Source organism: Sinocyclocheilus anshuiensis, unplaced genomic scaffold (genome assembly GCF_001515605.1).
Source record: "Sinocyclocheilus anshuiensis isolate Anshui unplaced genomic scaffold, SAMN03320099.WGS_v1.1 scaffold694, whole genome shotgun sequence".
NCBI lineage: Eukaryota > Metazoa > Chordata > Actinopteri > Cypriniformes > Cyprinidae > Sinocyclocheilus > Sinocyclocheilus anshuiensis.
This window is the reverse complement of record NW_015542477.1, coordinates 1,868,310-1,887,353: the sequence shown is the minus strand read 5'-3', so window position 1 is coordinate 1,887,353 and position 19,044 is coordinate 1,868,310. Positions and strand designations below refer to the sequence as shown.

At 38.0% G+C, this 19,044-nt stretch overlaps 1 protein-coding gene across 1 annotated transcript in view; it reads left to right on the top strand.

Moving 5' to 3' along the window:
• LOC107693951 (mediator of RNA polymerase II transcription subunit 13-like) overlaps positions 1–19,044 on the top strand; it is an 89,066-nt gene that overhangs the window by 11,396 nt on the left and 58,626 nt on the right. The window contains exon 2 of the mRNA XM_016493526.1: positions 2,093–2,327. Coding sequence (XP_016349012.1) covers positions 2,093–2,327 — 235 coding nt within the window. The remainder of the gene's footprint in view (positions 1–2,092; positions 2,328–19,044) is intronic.

The window sequence follows — 19,044 nt, the reverse complement described above, 5'->3', positions numbered from 1 at the left end:
TTCCACGGTGAAAGCCGATCCGGCGATCCACAGCACTAAGTTGATGTATTTCCTCAGCGACCAGCACGGATCAGCTCCAGGCATGACGAAGCGATATCGTCCTCTTTTGGAAGGCCAAACAAAGTAGTTTTGCTTTCACAACGAAGCACACAGCGCCTTCACGACATGGCGGCGGCGGTAACAATACTACAGCGAGAATAAAAGTTACGCCTTCTTTCTTTGCGTGAACATTTGGGCGGAGTTATGCAAATCTTCCCAGATAGTGACGTAGGTATGTGGGGGCGTGTTAGAACGAGCCGTTTTAGGTAGGTGTGGCTGACTCTTAACTTTTATAAAGAATATCTCTTTGGATTTGAGACTTTAGTCTTTGCAACTTTACAGATCTTTATGCACCAAGAGCTTGTAACACTCCAAAGAGAAAGGAAAAATTGAAATCGCATCGTATGACCCCTTTAAAATCGGTATCGGTATCAGCCAAAAAAAATCCTACCGGTGCATTCTTAGTCATTTTGCTTGTGAAAATCTTTTGAAGATGAAATCTTTCAGTTAAATGGATTGAAAACAGTCACAGTTTTTATCTTGAGTGCGTGTTAAGCTATTTTCCTGTCATTGAACGGTCTCCAGGGGCTATTGGTCTTCGAGCGCTGATTGACTTTTTTTGAGTGGCTGAAGCAATGCAAGACAGATGCTATTGATAAGCATCTCTCGGGAGTGAGAGCAACAGAGAAAGCGTCGAATAGTTTCGGGCCATGAGATGGAGTGCATCTCAAGGAGGTTGTTGGTGTCACTTCACCTGTAGCTCAGCTGTTTGCTTTGATTCTCATGAGAAGCATCTGCTGTCATTCCTGGCAACACTCGGAAGACTTCTTGTAAAACTTTTGTGTAAAAGGGAGAGGAAGGAGAGATGTTGTGACGAAGGAGGAAGTTATGTGGAAAGCCATGACCCAACAAACCACTCAAGTTTAAGTAAAAAGTCAAAGGAGCCAGATTCTTTAAGCCGAACATGACTTCTGCCCTTAAAACACACACTCTTTCCGTTGATGTTTTTGCATATTGTGGTTGTTTCTAATTTTAGACCATATTGAATTCCATCAAAAAAAAAAAATCTTTTTGGAAAACAAGAATGTTGTGCTGGAAAAGTTGGGTGCTTCATGAGGCCGTTTACTTTCCTCTTACTTTTCTGCCAATTTCTTCTTTATGCCTTCAAGGCTATTCTGACTTTTTCCCCCCTCGTCAGCTGTCAACGGTCTAAGCTTCGACTGCCAGATTTGTCCCATTTTTAGTTTCACTAACAAGTGTGTAACAGCTTTTGCTGCTGTTTTTTTTTTTTCTGTGCATCCTCTGCTGATGTTCTCTTTGCATATTTTGCAGGTGTTTGATCTGCACTCCTAAGTCAGATGGAAATATTTTTCAACAGCTGCAACAAGTTTCACTTTGCAACAAATGAACATTATTGTGAACATGACTGTAAACAACTGTCTTTTTCCATCTCTGGTTTTAACTGGCAGTGCATATGAGAAAAACACAGTTTTTAAGCTTGCCATTAGTCAGGGTTTATAGATTATAACAATTAATGGTTGTTTTTGTCCTGATCTCTTTATAAATGCAGCCGTCAAGTTTATGAAAGCTGAGGTCTGCATGAACTGTCCTGCCAAGTCAATTAAGGATGTGTATCACATCACATCGTTTTATTTGTTAATTTGCGCTCATAAAGTGGTTATTTTTATTCCCTTCAATATTTTTATATTCCCATTTTCCTTGCTTTTTGCATTTATTTCAAGTCTTTCGTTCCTATGCGTCACTCATTGTTTTTCTGATCTCTCCTGTCTGTTTCGGTCTGAGTATGGCTGATCTTACAGCGGATCATTAAAGCAGGATTAACTCCTGGGCTGGGGTCCATTAAGTATTTCATAGCTCGAGTGCTGCTGTTCCAGGGTCTGTTCCATCACATCAGTGCCATTTATCTTTGGTCTTAAAACCAGATAATAGATCAGCACTAAGACTTTTAGGTGCTGCCGAATATGTGTCTTTTCGCAGTTGGTGAGCGAACTGCCTTACTGACAGAATCTAATGCAATCTCTCTTTCTCACAGGCTGATTTGACAGGGATAAAATGGAAGAGGTACGTGTGGCAAGGTCCGACCTCGGCGCCCATCCTGTTTCCGGTCACCGAGGAGGACCCCATCCTCTGCAGCTTCAGCCGTTGTCTGAAGGCGGATGTGCTGAGTGTGTGGAGGCGGAGCCAGAGGCAGGGACGCCGGGAGCTCTGGCTCTTCTGGTGGGGCGACGATCCCAACTTCTCTGAGCTCATCCACCACGAACTGACAGGTAAGCTTTTGAGCGCAACTCTGAGTTTGTTCCAAAACCTAGTGAGCTGCCCACCTAGATAGCATCTTTGAGCATTGTCAATGTGAAAAGTACTGGTGCTTTTGTATCAAGTCGATATACACATAAAAAAGATGGGGCGATATGCTATCATGGCACACTAGGGCTGTCAAAATGACTGAAAAACTAAATTCAAATTTTCCAACATCTTCGCCACACTGATGCTCTCGTTTTCCGCAATATATTGAATGAACAACGTAGCAGCACCGCATCTAGTGTGTTCAACTGGATGGGCTAACAAAAGCATTAAAATGCAATGACACTTACATTGTCATCGCATTTCGTGCGCCACTGATAAGGCTGCCTGATGGCTGACGCAGACCTAAAATTCGAATGCAACGTTTTTGCATTCGAATGTAGATATTTTTTTTATTTTTTTTTTTAATTCGACGAATATTCAAAATTCGATTATTTATTTATTTTTTGACAGCCCTATGGCACACCTAAGTACCTTTTCATGCTGTCTAGGTAGGCAGCTCACTATGTTTCACTGGCTCTAACGAAAAGTCCTTTGTTTTGCGTTTTTCAGTTTCTTTTTTCCTTTTCACCCACTTTATTTCTCTATCGACTGTGGTCTCTCTGAATTTCTTCCTCCTCCTTCCTCTCTCACACCCACACACTCTTTGCGTGTGCATTTTAGTTACTTGTCATCAAAATGTGCCGTAGGCCCAAGCAAAGATCTTCGGTTATTGTTTCTACAGTCCCAGTTTAGCAGTCAGCGTCTGTCGCTTGCGGATAAACCTAAAAAGTGTGCCATTAAGTTTATACAAGCTACAATACTTTAAATGTTTGCAAGAACTGTTAGAGTGATAAAAATAGATCAAGAGCCCTCTGTTGTGTTTGAACTGACTTGTCTGAAGGTGTTTGATTCATCTCTGTAGAAGTGATCACCTGTAGATCTGTGCGGCAGAAATGATGTGAAATGCCTTTATAATTGCGTTTTCTTTTAAGATCAGTTCTCGCTCTGCTAACCCAGACCTAAGGGTTGTTTTGGGTTAGTGTTGCATTGTATGAAACAGAGCAGCGGAGTCTGTGTGACGGCGTCACATCTCATCCGATGTGTGTGAGTGCAAATCCCTCGGTTTGATGAAAGGCAAAAGAAAGGAATTGGAAATATCGAAGAAGTTTTGCTTCATTTTTATTTCTTAAGCTCTTTGAAGGATGGAATAATGAAGAGCATCGAAGCATGAATGAGCAGAAAGCATCATGGATGTCTGTGGAAAAGCTTTCATTTTCCACCTTTCTTTCTTTCCCTGCTTTTTTTTCTCCTTTCCTTTATGGACGAAGGAGATGGATCTGTCCCATCTTTATTCATGCCTTCTTTTACAGTGAGAAACAGAAGGAAAGAAAAATGGGATGATATAGAGAAATAGGAAGAGGCGATTAATTTTTTTCCTTTGTCCATTGACCCTCCCTCATTGCCGTTCATTGTGCCAGAGGAGGGACAGAAATGGAGCCTTATGGGGAAAAGAATGACCAATTCACCCATTCCATAAGAGACTGCTGTATTTTTCATTCGTTTGTGGAGATGTTTGCTATAATGGCTGCATCCCAGTTGTGCCTCATGACTCTCAGAGAAGTCAGACATGTGCTTCTCTCTTCCTCTTGACACCTCTTGTTTATTTCTTCACTTGTTGGTCTTCAGAACTGTGGGAACCCTGTAATATCAAGGAATTTTCAAAATGGTGATTTCGAGGCCTGGATAAGTAGTTTTTAGTGTGAACAAATTTTGTAAGTTAAACCCTGCTCTAAAATATTTATTTGGTAAGAGATTGCTGATCTTGAACAGCCAGAAAAGTCAAGGAAGACTTTTATTTGGTCATAAGGTGTTGGAAAAACTGTCAGAGGAGCATTGATTTTATTGCAGTTTTATTTTATCCGAGTGCTAATTCAGATTTTCAAATGTTGCATTAAGCTGTGTACTTTAAATTTGTTCCTCTTGTAGGCATCTGTGGTTCTCTGTTCATCTAATTCAGGATCAGACAATGTGTCAAACAGCCTGTGTTTCAGGACTAAATGTTATGCCTGCGGTCGTCTTGACATCAGCAGGGTCATAGCCACTTGACCTTCTTTCCTTGCAACAGACGTGTGAACCTGCTGCTCATTCAACATCTCTCTTGACACGCACTTCTTGATGTCTTTCTCACAAACACACATGCAGTCGACTTTCTGCTGGCCCTCATACAAACACAGCGGAGGCCCACGGGATGCAATAAAGATTAAGCTCTTAAGACACACACACGCGTAAATATATTCGCCTGCGCTGGACCACGGAGCACCTGATTTAGATCCCTACTGGCACCTTGGCAGTGAAGGTGTGAATCAGTGAACAGCAGGTCCAGCGAGACTTTAAAGGGGATAGAGAGAGAAAGAAAGATGGCACTATCACTTCTGTTGTACGCTTCACTTGAGGAACACACATCTCAGAAGGTTTCAAGAACCAAGTGAACAGGCCGGAATTAATGTGTCTTGCCGTAATTAAGCCTTGTGTCAGAAATTCAGCACAGGAGATTCACAAAGGCTTGGAAATCTGAAGATTTGCATTGGATATAGTGGCTAGAGCTGCTGCTGACCTCTTCATCACCATATTCTCCACTCTGTCTCAGATTTTAAAACTCTGTTTACACCTGGTGTTAACATGCATCTCAAATACATCTCTTGTGAACACTTATCACATATTTTGGCAGTGCTACTTGATGCTGATAGTCAAAACATACACTATTGTTTAAACGTTTTGGGGTCGGTAAGATATTTAAAATGTTTTTGAAGTCTCTTATGCTCACTAAAGCTGCATTTGTTTAAATCAAAAATACAGTAATATTGTGTTATGTTAATATATTTTAAAATGCAGTTTATTCCTGTGATGGCAAAGCTGAATTTTAAGCAGCGCAGCCATTTCTCACAGTTTTGCAGTGATTTTTCAGTTGTTTAACGTAAATAATATTTAGACCTGTGTATGTAGCAGGCTTTTTTTTTGCTGATCAGATGGTTGTCCTAACTGTCAAAGTTTAATTCTGTCTTTTTAGCTTCTGTGTTTATGATGATATACTGACGTAGTTTTCTGCATACTGGTCGATAAATAAGAAAGAAGTCAGTTTTGGCCCGGAACAAACTTTTCTACAGTGGAAATGCACGGAACGGTTCGAGAACGGACATAAAACTAGGAACCCGCACCACGACGCGACCGCTGTTCTCTGTGCTTGCGCTTCAGATGTGTGCACTGCACGCAAACAAGGCGCAAGTTCTTTCCGTTCCTTCAATTAAATCGTTTTAAATCACATTAAAATGCGAATGCAGGAATCGTGAGTGTGGTTTCAATTATGTGATCCACAAACGTTTTGAACCGCATTTACTCCTGTATTCAGCTTGGCCCACTTGGGATTGGATGTTAATACAATAGTGTAACTCGGAGGCTTTGTCTGGGGCTGTTTCAGCTCAGATGTTGGTGTCTCTGCATGTTTATTCGTCCATGTTTGTTCCTTCTCCCCTCGTACAGCTTGTTAAAGTCTTAAAATTTTGCGGCAAGTGCCATTCCTGTTTGTTAACTAATCACTCCTGTCCCAAGGGAAGAGCAAGTGAAGGAAGAACTTGACTGATCTTCTGAAGCCTCATATTTAATCACCGAGTGAGTGGAAGAAAACATGGAGTGCTGTTTCGGAGATGTAATGAGACAGGAGGCCATTTGGCTGATGTTTGAGAGGCAACTTTACCCGACTCTGAATGGAACGCGGGAGAGAGCCAATCCCAGTGCTCCGCTTGTTATGTGATGGAATGATCTGGAATAACCGAACTGCCATTGGAGTAAATGAGCATCTCCTCGATAGACCACGGCCCTCTATTTTTATGTAAATGTCCGATCGCCTCCCCTCCCCCTTGCTGCTCTCTGTTCCCGTCGGTGGCGCTTGCTGATGTCAGTTCTATCCAGGGGCATCCACAGAACGAGACATGAATAAGGTCTTTTTTCCCTCCTCTTTTCTGTCTCTTTCTCTCTCCCTCCCCTCTGCTTTTCCTCTCTCCCTTTTGCCTCCCTCCTTCTCTTTTTTTTTTTTTTCCCCTTTCCTCTCTCTCTGATCTTTTTTGCATAGAAATTAAGGAGCTGTAGTCTGTCTGTAAGGCTAATTGCTGTAGGGCTCATTTCTTCCTCATTTTTCCTCCTCTGACACTCGTCTGCTAAACTCTCTCGCTCCCTCCCCCGTCTGCCAGTCTCCCTGTGGTGCGAGTTGTGCTGGCAGCTTCTCTCTCCCTCTCTTTTTCTTCCCGTTCTCTCCCCTCTTCTCTCTCTCCCTCCTCTGGGTTTTTTCGTGAGGGCTACCTGTTTACCGCATAGCTCAAAGACAGCTGCTGGTGATACCCATTATGCTGAAGGCTGATGGGCTTTCAGGCTATAAAATGAAAGCTCATAGTCATACCGACATTTATTTTGTTTAAATGACGTTGAAATTTATGATTTGAGAAAAAAGGAAAGCACTAGTGACTCTAAAAATTTTTTTGAAATGTTTTTTTTTTTTTTTAATTTTGTTATTATTTTTTACTTTTACAACCAAACTCTTACAACCAAATTTTATTTACTACTAGTGCTAATTATTATTATTATCATTATTTTTGTTTTCATTCACAAACATTATTTTTTTTTTCCTTTTACACCCTGATTTTATTTATTTATTCCCTGTTCGACAACCAACTTACCAATCATTCATTAATAACAGTCAAAAATATTGGCCAAACCTATTTTGAGTCAGTCTTAAGTTTTTGCTGTGTGGGGCCACTACAAAACTAACTGCTCCATGTAGTATAGAAATTACACACTGCACCTTTAATATGTGTGCAAGTGTTAGTTGGAGCAGTAAGCCAAGTACACCGAGAGCCCGTCAGTCGCAGTAATTACAGATTGACCTCTGAGAGTCTCCCACCAACATAATGACACAAGTTGTGATGAACCGTTTTAGTATTTGTCCGGGTGTCACATAGGCCATGACTCTTAGGCACACTGGTGGTGTGCTTGCGGCTTGACTGGAACTGTTTGTCAGACACATGAGCCGTGCATTTAAGAGCAGGAATCTTCTATTGGCAAGCTGTGTGTAGTGTGAACCCTAGGGCCACAGAGCTGAGCTGCTCAGAGAAAAGGTTCTTTGAAAACATGTTGGATCCCATCGACACAGAGAGAACTGAGTGCGCTGGAGGAGATGATGTCTGCTGTTGCCTTTCCCTGACATAACTGCGTGTCTGAAGACCGTAGGGGCATTCGAAAGTGAGATCATTCCAGGAAGGCCATTTGTAAACCCTCGGCTTGCTTCGACCTTTGACCCATGGCTGGAGAGCTCTGCCTCCAACAGGAAATGATGTCAATGCAAAAGGAAATAATACAAGCTCCTTTGCTTCAGAAGGTGTGTTGTTGTCGTTCTCAATTTCCCCCGGCCTTCCACCGTTTCCTCAGTTTTAAACAGACTTTGGATACCATAACAGTCAAGCAACATGATCAGACAATCAGACATTGTGCCAGATGCCTACCAGAAAACAGCATGGGTCTTGTACAAACGCATTCTGTTTAGTGATAAAAATACATTTCTAGGTCACCTGAAATTGGTATTATTTCATTTGTTTTATTGAAGGAGAAAGATTTGGGTTGATTTACACTGCTGGTGGTTTGCTGCTCGGCATAACGCGCAAAGCTCCTCTTTGTTTTCTCGCCGCGTGTGTGAGGTCTGATTTGTATTTTTCCCCTTTTTAATCTTGTTGTGCCTTTTGACAGGTTAAGGGCTTTGTGTTGCAAGACTGTGTGTTATTTCTGTAATGCAGGGCTTTGGTGGTTTCTGTTGAAATGTGCAATTGCTGTTGTCAATAACAATCTATTTTATGCCCTTACCGGTAATGTTTGCAAACATCAGTTTATATTATGCTTGAAAGTTGCTTGTGTTTGGCTTAATGGTCAAGACCTGCAGACATCTGAAATAGATAAATGATTATCTGTCCCTTTTAGCGAGAGGGAACCTGGTTTAAACCTGTTCATGGTGGTTTTTGGACAGTCGATGAGAAGCATATTCAGTAGGGATGCACCAGTACAGAATTTTTGGTAATAGATCATTTTTAAACCTTTTTTTCCAGGATTCTTTAAAAATAGAAAGTTGAAAAGAAGAGCATTTATTTGAAATATATATTTTTTTGTAACAACAAAAAGGTCTGTGCGGTCACTTTAGATAAAATCATTTTAGTGGAATAAAAGTATTAATTTCTTTTTAAAAAACTGTCTGAAACTTTGGTGACAAATTAGAAGCGTTAAGTTTTATAATTTATGAAATATGGTCATAATATAAGAACTGGTAGAAGTGTCATAAATGGTATTGGTTGTAATCAGTATTGATGATTATTGTTCCCATTAATCCGTCTCTGAAATGCACTTACAATTTTCAGCAAGTGCTCTGTGTCTGTGCTGCTGTAACTATGGTGTGGTCAGACTTGTTCACCCTGTCCTGATGATGCATTAGCTTTTGTACTTAATTCCCCAAACCAAAGAAGAGGGGAGCCCTGCCTTCTCTTCCCTCCATATTTATGCTTTTCTCTTCTCTGCATTTCTCTCTTTCTTGCTGTACTCTCTTGTCATCTTTGGACATAGTCATTAATTAGTAATTGAAGCGCTGGTCCTTGTAAGGCTCTGCTCTCATATTCAGAGAAAAAGAACAAACGAGAGCAAGAGAGAAAGAAAGGAAAGCCAAGGGCACAAAGAGTAGAGAAAGGGATAGAGAGAGAGAGAGAGGGAAGACGGATTACAGCAGAGGATGAAGATGAGCTAGAGAGAAATAAAGAAAGATGGGTGGGGAGGGGGACAACAGAGAAAATAAGCAGGAAGAAAGAGAAGAGGCTCCTGTAGTGGCTCAATCCCTGGAGGCCAATGGTTGAGCAGACATTAATCTCTCTGTTTAATGACCCTACAGCTGATAATGACTCCTGCATAGGAACCTGTGGCTGTGGGGAGCAGCTCTATACACTAAGGCAGGGGTCTCCAACCTAATAGGCCTATATATTATATATATATATATATATATTGGGAGGATGTATATAGGCTAATAGGCCTATATATATATATATTAGGCTATTATATAGTATTATAATAGCATTATATAGTGGTTCAACGCATTATATTGTTTTTTCTTTAGTCACAGATTGGACTATTTTTTCGGATAAGCTATAAAAAATTTTTTTAAAGTACAGAGAATGACAATGCTGTGAAGGGTTTTTGACAGGCTAATTTTATGTGTATGTATACGCAACTCGGTATTTTCGCGCTGTCTGAAACGCGTCTCTATGCTTGTGCGCGCTTTGGTTGTGTGCGAGAACAGCGCGTGAGTAACGAATTGAGCTCTCTTTCGTTTCTTCTTGTTGTTTAAAATTGCTTGTACGTGTAAATTGGCAAATTAATCTGCGAATCACGTGTGTGCCGAACGGTAGGGTCTCATCCGTACCTTTTACGGATCAACTGCGATCCGTTTAACTCCTAATATGTGACAGATCTGAGCAATCTTTCATTTACTTATTTAACATGAAATTGTCAAATTGCTACTCCATATCAATCGCATACAAAGAAAATACAGAATAATTAGAACAATCATTAACATAAATAAATAACAGAGTGCCATATCTATACACATTTTTCCCAGAACGTTCTTGCGACCCGGTAGCAATTCTTCCACGGTCCAGTAGTGGGTCGCGACCCGGTGGTTGGGGACCTCTGCACTAAGGGGCAGGGCTCACTGTCCTGCTATGAGTTCCTCTTTTGCTGTGTTATAAGCTGGTCTTCGGATGCTTTCACTTTCGAATTCACAATCTTAGATATTTATCTAATTTGCTTATATACATCTATACATATTTCACTTTTTAAGACTAAAACAAAAGATGGATTCTTTGTTATTCTTAATTAAAAAGCACAACAACAATAAAACCGTAAGATACAATGACAAACTAGCTTACCAAACGTTTATTAACAAAAACGAATAAGATTAGGCATGGCATACACCACATGCTGTATTATATACCGACTAATAAATTACAGAACGTTTAGCAAACACTGAGGAATCAAATAAAAAAATAAATAAAAGAGAGCCTCCATAGCATAACGTGAGACAGCAAAGATAACAAGCTTTTCAAAATGAAAACAAAAAGAAAAGTAAAACTAAACTTGCTGTCGGTGACCGTGCTTGAAAAAACTTGTTCCCCCCCCCCACAAGAATACCAACATGTTCACCTTCTCTGGTTTAAGAAGTGGTCTTTTACTTTACTTTAGCTTAAGACTAAAACAAAAGATGGATTCATTGTTATTCTTAATTAAAAAGCACAACAACAATAAAACCGTAAGATACAATGACAAACTAGCTTACCAAACGTTTATTAACAAAAACGAATAAGATTAGGCATGGCATACACCACATGCTGTATTATATACCGACTAATAAATTACAGAACGTTTAGCAAACACTGAGGAATCAAATAAAAAAATACGACTTCTCTATCCATAATAATGCTTTCTCCAGTGAAAAAGTAATCTTGTCTGAATCAGGGGAGAATTATGAACAGATCAAGCACCTTTAACAAGCGAAAACAGTCAAAAAGAGTTCTAAACAAATATGTCAGTGGAAAACAACAGGGACTTTACAGATTGACAACAGACAGACTTTCTTACTGGAGGATGTGCTATTATGGATTATGGACTTGTATTTTGACCAGAAGCAACAGTTTGACGTTAAAAACGTCTCTATGAATTTATTAATAAAATAAAAATAAGTATTTATGTCTAAAAACAATTAGAGAATTTATAGGCCTTTTATATAGAGCTATATAGGAATCTATGGGCTAAACCATGGAATTGCAGATGTTTTTCTTATTTTACTCCCACCAGATGGCACTAATCAGGCTTCAAAAATTGGATTTTAAAGGCATTGACTCTTATTTTAACATGAAATACTGCATTAAATGAAAAATAATATAAATATATATATATTATTTTCACGAATTCACGATCTTGGTTTCACATTTTACAATGCTTACATGTATACACCCTTTGCTTAATACAAATGCTTGAAAGATGGATTCATTGTTATTCTTAATTAAAAAGCACAATAATAAAACCGTAAGCTACAATGACAAACTAGCTTACATAACGTTTATTAACAAAAACGAATAAGATGAGGCATAGCATACACCACATGCTATATTATATACCGACTAATAAATGACATAATGTTTAGCAAACACTGAGAAATCAAATGAAAATAAATAAATAAGGAAAGCCTCCATAGTGAGGTAAACAGCAAAGATAACAGACTATTCAAAATAAAAACAAAAAGAAAAGTAAAACTAAACTGGCTGTCGCTGATAGGACTTGTTTTTTTCCACAAGAATACCAACATGTTCACCTTCTCTGGTTTAAGAAGTGGTCTTTTACTTTACTTTAGCTTGAAACCCATCCATCGTTTCCTCAAAATTCGTGTCATTTTTGCTGTGCACACCTTCGCGCTCCTGCTGAAGCGGCGAGTATAAACCAGGCTCTACACTCGAAGCTCTGCGCAGCTCAAACAAGTAGTGTGGTTTCGTGATGCTTTCATTTTCGTGTTTCATGTTTCTCATATGCAACAGAAATGGTAGAGCTTATGAGTTGAACAGCATGGTGGTAGCGCCAGTGCGACCGCATACAAAATGTAGTCACACAGGCAGAAAAAATGGTCGCAAAATGCGACCATTTGGTCGCAGTCTGGAGCCCTGATAATCTTAAAGGGATAGTTTGCCCAAAAATGCAAATTCTGTCATTAATTACTCACCCTCATGTCGTTCCAAACCCGTAAGACCTTTGTTCATCTTCAGAACACAAATGAAGATATTTTTGATGAAATCCGAGAGCGTTCTGACTAGGGCTGGATGATATGGCCAAAATTTATATCACAGTATATTTCTTCATTTTGGTCAATACGATATAATTCCGATATCGATATGAACACTATTAAAAAAAAAAAAGCCTTGTAAAAACTGCCAAGAGCGCCCACAACAGATGTCTGCATACAAACTTATGAAAAATGAGTTTGCCAAGTCTGACACGTCATATAAAACCATATAATATTTTAGAAAAAAAACAGCACAAATAAATTAATGTTCACCTTTTATTTGTATTTAGCCTTCATACAAACAAGAAATGTGAAATCACTGTCAAATAATCGTCTCAGACTCACCTAATTAATATGAATATATTTAACTTCAAACTATAGGCTAACATGCACTACCAGTCAAAAGTTTTTGAACAGTAAGATTTTTTATGTTTGAAAAATAATGTGTTTTTTGAACATTAAAGCATGTCAACATATTCTGTTACACCAAATACACAAAATAATGATCTTTAAAAAAGCATCATATGACCCCTTTAATATCTTTAACTTCAAACTATAGGCTAACATACTCTACCAGTCAAAAGTTTTTGAACAGTAAGGTTTTTAATGTTTTTAAAGAATTCTCTTCTGCTCACCAAAAACGCCACAAATAAATCAGTGTATGGGAAACACTGGTAATGTATAGCGAAATATCGGAAATGTTTAAAAATCATATCACCGTAATTGAGAAATTATATTGCGATACATATTGATATTGAATTATTGTCCAGCAAATAACTGTTTTCTATTTGAAAATATTTTAAAATGTAATTTATTCCTGTGATTTCAAAGCTATATGTTTTAGCATCATTACTCCAGTTACATGATCCTTCAGAAATCATTCTAATATTCTTATTTGCTGCTCAAAAATCATTTCTTATGTTGAAAACAGCGGAGTAGAATTTTTTTCAGGTTTCTTTGATGAAAAGAACGTTCAGAAGAACAGCATTTATCTGGAATAGAAATCTTTGTAACATTATAAATGTCTTTATCATCACTTTTGATCAATTTAAAGCATCCTTGCTAAATAAAAGTATTAATTTCTATGATTTCTTTCAAAAAAACAAAAGAAAAAGAAATCATACTGACTCCAAGCTTTTGAATGGAATAGTGTATAATGTTACAAATAAGGTTGCGGGTTCGAGTCTCATACCGGCAGGGATTGTAGGTGGGGGGAGTGAATGTACAGCGATTAATTTCTTTCCCAAAAAAAAAGAAAGAAAGAAATCACTGACTGAAAGCTTTTGAATGGAATAGTGTATAATGTTCCAAAAGCTTTTTATTTCAGATAAATGCTGATCTTTGGATCTTTCTATTCATCAAAGAATCCTGAAAAAAATGTACTCAACTGTTTTAAATATTCATAATCAGCAAATCGGCATATTAGAATGATTTCTGGATCACTGTGACACTGAAGACTGGAGTAATGATGCTGAAAATTCAGCTTTGATCACAGGAATAAATTACATTTTAAAATATATTCAAATGGTAAAAATATTTCAAAATTTTACTGTTTTTGCTGTACTTTGGATCAAATAAATGCAGGCTTGGTGAGCAGAAGAGAATAATTAAAAAAAAAAAAAACATTAAAAATCTTACAGTTCAAAAACTTTTGACTGGTAGTTTAGGCTGATTATTCTTATAGATTGAAACAAATGTGCTTCAGCCAGGATAAAGAGTATGAAAAGTGCTCTGAGTTGCTGCAGAAAAACAAAAACAAAAACATGCTGCTGGAGATGGGCTTATTGAAAATGCAAACTGATTGTCTGCCAGCAGGAGGCGCTTTGAGAGCGGTAGAACCAGCGGTTTCTCCAGTAATAGCTGTAATCAAATCAGCTCTGCTCATAAATGAAAATGCCATCGAAACTTTTCTGAAGACAGTCGGTTTCCTTCAGAGATACATTCATATAAAACACCCACGACATGTTTTGATTTTGAAACGTGTAGTGCTCATGTTTATTCAACGAAGTCAAACGCCACAAATAAATCAGTGTATGGGAAACACTGGTAATGTATAGCGAAATATCGGAAATGTTTAAAAATCATATCACCGTAATTGAGAAATTATATTGCGATACATATTGATATTGAATTATTGTCCAGCCCTAGTTCTGACCCTCTGAGGTAGTAAGTACATTGTTAAAATAGTCCATGTGACGTCACTGGTTCAACCGTAATTTTATGAAGCTATGAGAATACTTTTTGTGCACAAAGAAGAAAAAAATAAGGGTGAGTAATTAATGACTAATAAATGAAAAAAATCATTTTTGGCAGAACTATCCCTTTAATGTTTATTATACATATTTTTATGTATTAAACTATATACAGACTTTGCAGTTATTCATTATTGTAGTAGTAGTAGTAATATTATTTTGTACAGAAATATTTTGTATGGTACAACGACATTTTAAATATTAAAATTGTAAATATTTTATGAAATCATTTGCTTTTTATTTATTTACAATTTTAGGAGATGATAGGGTCCATTTACATTTGTTTTCAGAGCCTAGTGTGCTTTAATATTGCTTGTACATCGTTTATCTAATAAATACAATTCTATTTTTAATTGGAATAAAAAAAAATGCTTAAAGATACCTTAATTTTCCAATGATTACCCAGGGGTGCATTTCCCAAAAACAACTATAGTCATGATTTCCGCTGTTACCAGTAGAGTTCAATAGAACTTGTGACCATAGTTAGCTAACGATACTTTTATAAAACGCATCCCTGGCTAGACTGTGGGAACGATGTGGTTTGTGTTAGTCTTATACTATTACGGGTGTTGTCCTGAAGTCGATTAAATTGTTTCCTCCGATGACTTGAACTTTGAGTTCTTTAAAAAAAAAAAAAAAAAATAAAAATCTTACAGTTCAAAAACTTTTGACTGGTAGTTTAGGCTGATTATTCTTATAGATTGAAACAAATGTGCTTCAGCCAGGATAAAGAGTATGAAAAGTGCTCTGAGTTGCTGCAGAAAAACAAAAACAAAAACATGCTGCTGGAGATGGGCTTATTGAAAATGCAAACTGATTGTCTGCCAGCAGGAGGCGCTTTGAGAGCGGTAGAACCAGCGGTTTCTCCAGTAATAGCTGTAATCAAATCAGCTCTGCTCATAAATGAAAATGCCATCGAAACTTTTCTGAAGACAGTCGGTTTCCTTCAGAGATACATTCATATAAAACACCCACGACATGTTTTGATTTTGAAACGTGTAGTGCTCATGTTTATTCAACGAAGTCAAACGCCACAAATAAATCAGTGTATGGGAAACACTGGTAATGTATAGCGAAATATCGGAAATGTTTAAAAATCATATCACCGTAATTGAGAAATTATATTGCGATACATATTGATATTGAATTATTGTCCAGCCCTAGTTCTGACCCTCTGAGGTAGTAAGTACATTGTTAAAATAGTCCATGTGACGTCACTGGTTCAACCGTAATTTTATGAAGCTATGAGAATACTTTTTGTGCACAAAGAAGAAAAAAATAAGGGTGAGTAATTAATGACTAATAAATGAAAAAAATCATTTTTGGCAGAACTATCCCTTTAATGTTTATTATACATATTTTTATGTATTAAACTATATACAGACTTTGCAGTTATTCATTATTGTAGTAGTAGTAGTAATATTATTTTGTACAGAAATATTTTGTATGGTACAACGACATTTTAAATATTAAAATTGTAAATATTTTATGAAATCATTTGCTTTTTATTTATTTACAATTTTAGGAGATGATAGGGTCCATTTACATTTGTTTTCAGAGCCTAGTGTGCTTTAATATTGCTTGTACATCGTTTATCTAATAAATACAATTCTATTTTTAATTGGAATAAAAAAAAATGCTTAAAGATACCTTAATTTTCCAATGATTACCCAGGGGTGCATTTCCCAAAAACAACTATAGTCATGATTTCCGCTGTTACCAGTAGAGTTCAATAGAACTTGTGACCATAGTTAGCTAACGATACTTTTATAAAACGCATCCCTGGCTAGACTGTGGGAACGATGTGGTTTGTGTTAGTCTTATACTATTACGGGTGTTGTCCTGAAGTCGATTAAATTGTTTCCTCCGATGACTTGAACTTTGAGTTCTTTAAAAAAAAAAAAAAAAAAGGTTCAGTATCTTACCCTTACAAAAAAACACAGCAAGTGTCAGTTCAACAATGCTTCTGTCACAGCTCGAATTCTGTGCGTTTAAAATTTTAAGATTTTATGTGCAGTCTTAATGTAAATTCTGTTATGAATATGCGTTTATCAAAATGTAAATATACCTTAAGAGGCAGCACTGTTTATGCATTTATTTATGAATTACTCCTTAATATTGTTTTGCTCTCCAACCTTAATGTGTTTATATTTCAAGGGTGTTTAAGTGCCGTTTGCGCCCTGCAGTCTTTTGAGCACTTGTTTCTTTGTAAGCCGGCTATCTTTCTCTCTTTGTGTCTAGCGCTCTGTGGGCAGTGGTTAGACCATAAGAGACAAGGTCATAGGGAACGCTTGATAGAAACCAGGTGCCTCCTCCCCACAGTAGAAATAGTGAACACGATGGTTTGGATTAAAGGAGTGAGTTGCCATTGACACTCAAAACAGCAGATTTTACGGCAGCTATTTATATAAAAATGTGAGGCGCATGATTTGCCGTTATCGAAAGTGGGAGTGACAGTGATGCCTTCATCGGTTTTCCATCATCTTGATGCCATCCATACATCTTACAATCTGAGAAAATGCTTAAGTAAAGCTGAGATTTCATACTAAAGTATATAGTTTTAAATCAAGGTTGTCATCTAAAAGCGTTAGTGTGTAATTTCTACGCCATTCCTGAATTAAACATAATGGCAAAAAAATGTGTTTTTAGATGGATTTCCCAAATACCTTCTTTTACATATTTAACTGGGTTTTATGATATTATCATCTTCAAATGGTAGGCATGAAAATACTTTTTGTGTGACTTTATTTTGATGTTACATGAATGGGAGACTTTCATGGACCCTGAGGTTAACATTTCTTACCATGAATGATCCTGTCAAGAGTGTGTGTCTGTGTGTACAGGTGAAAAGTAGCTGGCCCTGTACTTGGAGTATTAAAGATGCATGAGACAGCCAAAACCACCTCATTTTCTCTTTCATTCTCTGCCTCTCTTTCTGCTTTGACAAAAGACAAGGTGTTTCATTGTTGCCAAGCTGTTAGTCAAATCAATGACATCCTTTAAAAGTGAATTGTGGTACTTGCTGCCTTTTCAGAAGACATCAACGAATTATAGATTTGCCTTCTGGCCTGATTCCAGGTCTTCAGCTGCGTGCAGTCTGCGCTTCTTTCACCATATGCAGACACACTCTGACTGAATGACCTTATGATTTGGACCACGATGTATCTTCTATATAGGAATGATCTGAATGTACTGTGCTTTTACTGATGGTTGATCAGAGTAGCCACAAGTTACATTTAAAAAAACACTTACAACACTAAAAAATTAGTTTTTATTTAAACATTTATGCCAAAAAGCAATCATAAGGAAAAACATCAACATTTAGAGAGTTGTTAGCTGCAACTAGTACGGTCGCTACAGATCTGCATTTTAAACATACATGCATGGCCAGAAAAATGTGTGATTGGTTAGGAAGATGTGTTCGTAAATTCAGCTTCTTTTTACATGCAAATAATCAAGTGTGTTTTATTTGTCACCTAAAACTAAATGTGTCTGATTTAGGACACTGTGGCAGCAAATATGTTGTCAGACGTCTGTGGTGTTGGGGAATCCTATCTGAGCTGTTTGTTACTGTTTTATCAAGTGGATTTGCTGTGTTTCCATTTGCAGACCAGTGGGCGGGCAAGTGTGTGGGTGGGTGGTGTAATGCGTGCAGCCCCTGGGTGCTCGTGGGAGCTGTGCTGCACAGAGACATGTTTGAAAGGAGCTGAAGAGCTGCCAGGTTTAAGCAGTGATTCCTAATGAGATTACTGAAGCATGGAGGCTAGAGCCCTGCACGGGCCTCAAATTTAGGCCCTAGCCCGGCCCTGGCCCGAGAAGCTCAGGTCCTAGCCCGGCCCGTGTCTGACAGCTTATCAGAATTACCAGCCCGAGTCCGACCCGAGCCCGTCTTTTTTCCCCCTTCTCCCAAAACAGCTTATTATTGGTCCAGCTATTAAAATAGTTCAGTTTTGTATGTAATGGCAAAGTGATTATATTTCATTTAGTTTTTATTAAGTTAATTTACTACTAAGCATGTACGCAAGCCTTAAGATTCACCCTCAGCTTGTGACAGCTGAAATGGATCTTGTGAAATGTGCGCTCACATCGCCGATCACTCTTGAGAAACTTAAAGATGAAGTAGGCTACGGAAGGACAAATATCCAAACTTTTTCAGACTACTGCAGCTTGCACTAACGCTGCCTATTGGTTCGGCTTAGAGCCCTGCACGGGCCTCAAATTTAGGCCCTAGCCCGGCCCTGGCCCGAGAAGCTCAGGTCCTAGCCCGGCCCGTGTCTGACAGCTTATCAGAATTACCAGCCCGAGTCCGACCCGAGCCCGTCTTTTTTCCCCCTTCTCCCAAAACAGCTTATTATTGGTCCAGCTATTAAAATAGTTCAGTTTTGTATGTAATGGCAAAGTGATTATATTTCATTTAGTTTTTATTAAGTTAATTTAGAAAAACGTTTGGAGCATTTTTTTTGTTAGTTAAATATAAGTTTTTGTTTTTTAAAGTAACGACCAAGTGGCCAGCGGCAGACAGTGAGCTGATCATAGCCTATG